Source organism: Palaemon carinicauda, chromosome 25, assembly GCF_036898095.1.
Source record: "Palaemon carinicauda isolate YSFRI2023 chromosome 25, ASM3689809v2, whole genome shotgun sequence".
NCBI classification, from domain to species: domain Eukaryota; kingdom Metazoa; phylum Arthropoda; class Malacostraca; order Decapoda; family Palaemonidae; genus Palaemon; species Palaemon carinicauda.
The window spans coordinates 10,011,299-10,012,383 of record NC_090749.1 but is presented as its reverse complement, the minus strand read 5'-3'; the positions used below and the strand labels follow the sequence as shown (position 1 = coordinate 10,012,383).

The window sequence follows — 1,085 nt, the reverse complement described above, 5'->3', positions numbered from 1 at the left end:
CTCTCCACACCACCACGGTATATAACCCTGCAGCAAACAGCATGGTCGAACGAACTTATCGCGCCCTCAAGGCGTCCCTGATGGTGAACTGCACCGACGGGGACTGGAAATCACGACTTCCTTGGGTACTCCTCGGCCTTTGCACCGTCCCTCGCGCAGATGGGGAGCCATCGCCCGCCAAAAAGGTTTACGGAGAAGCGCTCGCGGTCCCCAGCGAATTCTTTCCCACATCAACCGACGACACGCAGCTGGATCATCTTAGAGACATCGCCAGGAAATTCAAGCCATGCCTTAAAACTTACCAGGACAGTACTAAGTATTTCAAGCCAAAGAGCCTGGATGACTGCGTGTATGTTTTCATCCGTGTCGACGCTCATCGACAGCCATTAACCAGACCTTTTCGAGGCCCCTACCGAGTAATCAAAAAAATGATGAAAGCCTTCCTTCTCAACATGCATGGCCAAGAAGACTGGGTCTCAATAGACCGCATGAAACCATCATTTCTCGAAGGGAGCAACACTGCCTCCGCGGGACCTGGCTGATCCAGAGTGCCACCTGAAAACAAGGCGCCTAATGAGAAGAAAAGCAACAAATGACAACAAGAGGTAGCGATCCATACTCGACCGCCGGCGCACCCCTCCGTTCTAGAACAAGACGCCAGAAATGATACGAAGATTAGTCTCATCAGCCCTATATACTGCCTGATGTCTTGGGGGCGGGGGGGGGGGGGGGGGTGAAGTACTTGTAAGTACACCACTTCCTCCGTCGTCCAGCAATTTCACCGAATTCTCTATTTTATTTAAATTTTCCTTTCGCCACACTGGCTAACTGTATATATTTATTTCGCTCCCTCAGAGCTACAAGTTCATGTATTTATTATTTCATTACCTATTTCTATTGACTTATAATTCAAGTATTTGTGCTTATGTAAAAACACACATATTTTGGCGGTTATTTCAAGCCGAATTGGCTCCTGCGCGCGTGCTACTTTTCCGTCCGCACCCTGTATTATATTCCCACGTATGTTTGAATAAACTGTCAGTTGTCGTTGGTGAAGCTTGTCTCACTGTCCTTACAAGGATGAT

The 1,085-nt window shown here is 48.5% G+C and overlaps 1 protein-coding gene across 1 annotated transcript in view; it reads left to right on the top strand.

The window, feature by feature from the left end:
• The window catches only part of LOC137618854 (uncharacterized), a 690-nt gene extending 148 nt beyond the window's left edge, over positions 1-542 (top strand). Inside the window, exon 1 of the mRNA XM_068349062.1 lies at positions 1-542. This exon is cut by the window's left edge and continues 148 nt beyond it. Coding sequence (XP_068205163.1) covers positions 1-542 — 542 coding nt within the window.
• The last annotated feature ends 543 nt before the right edge of the window (positions 543-1,085 follow it).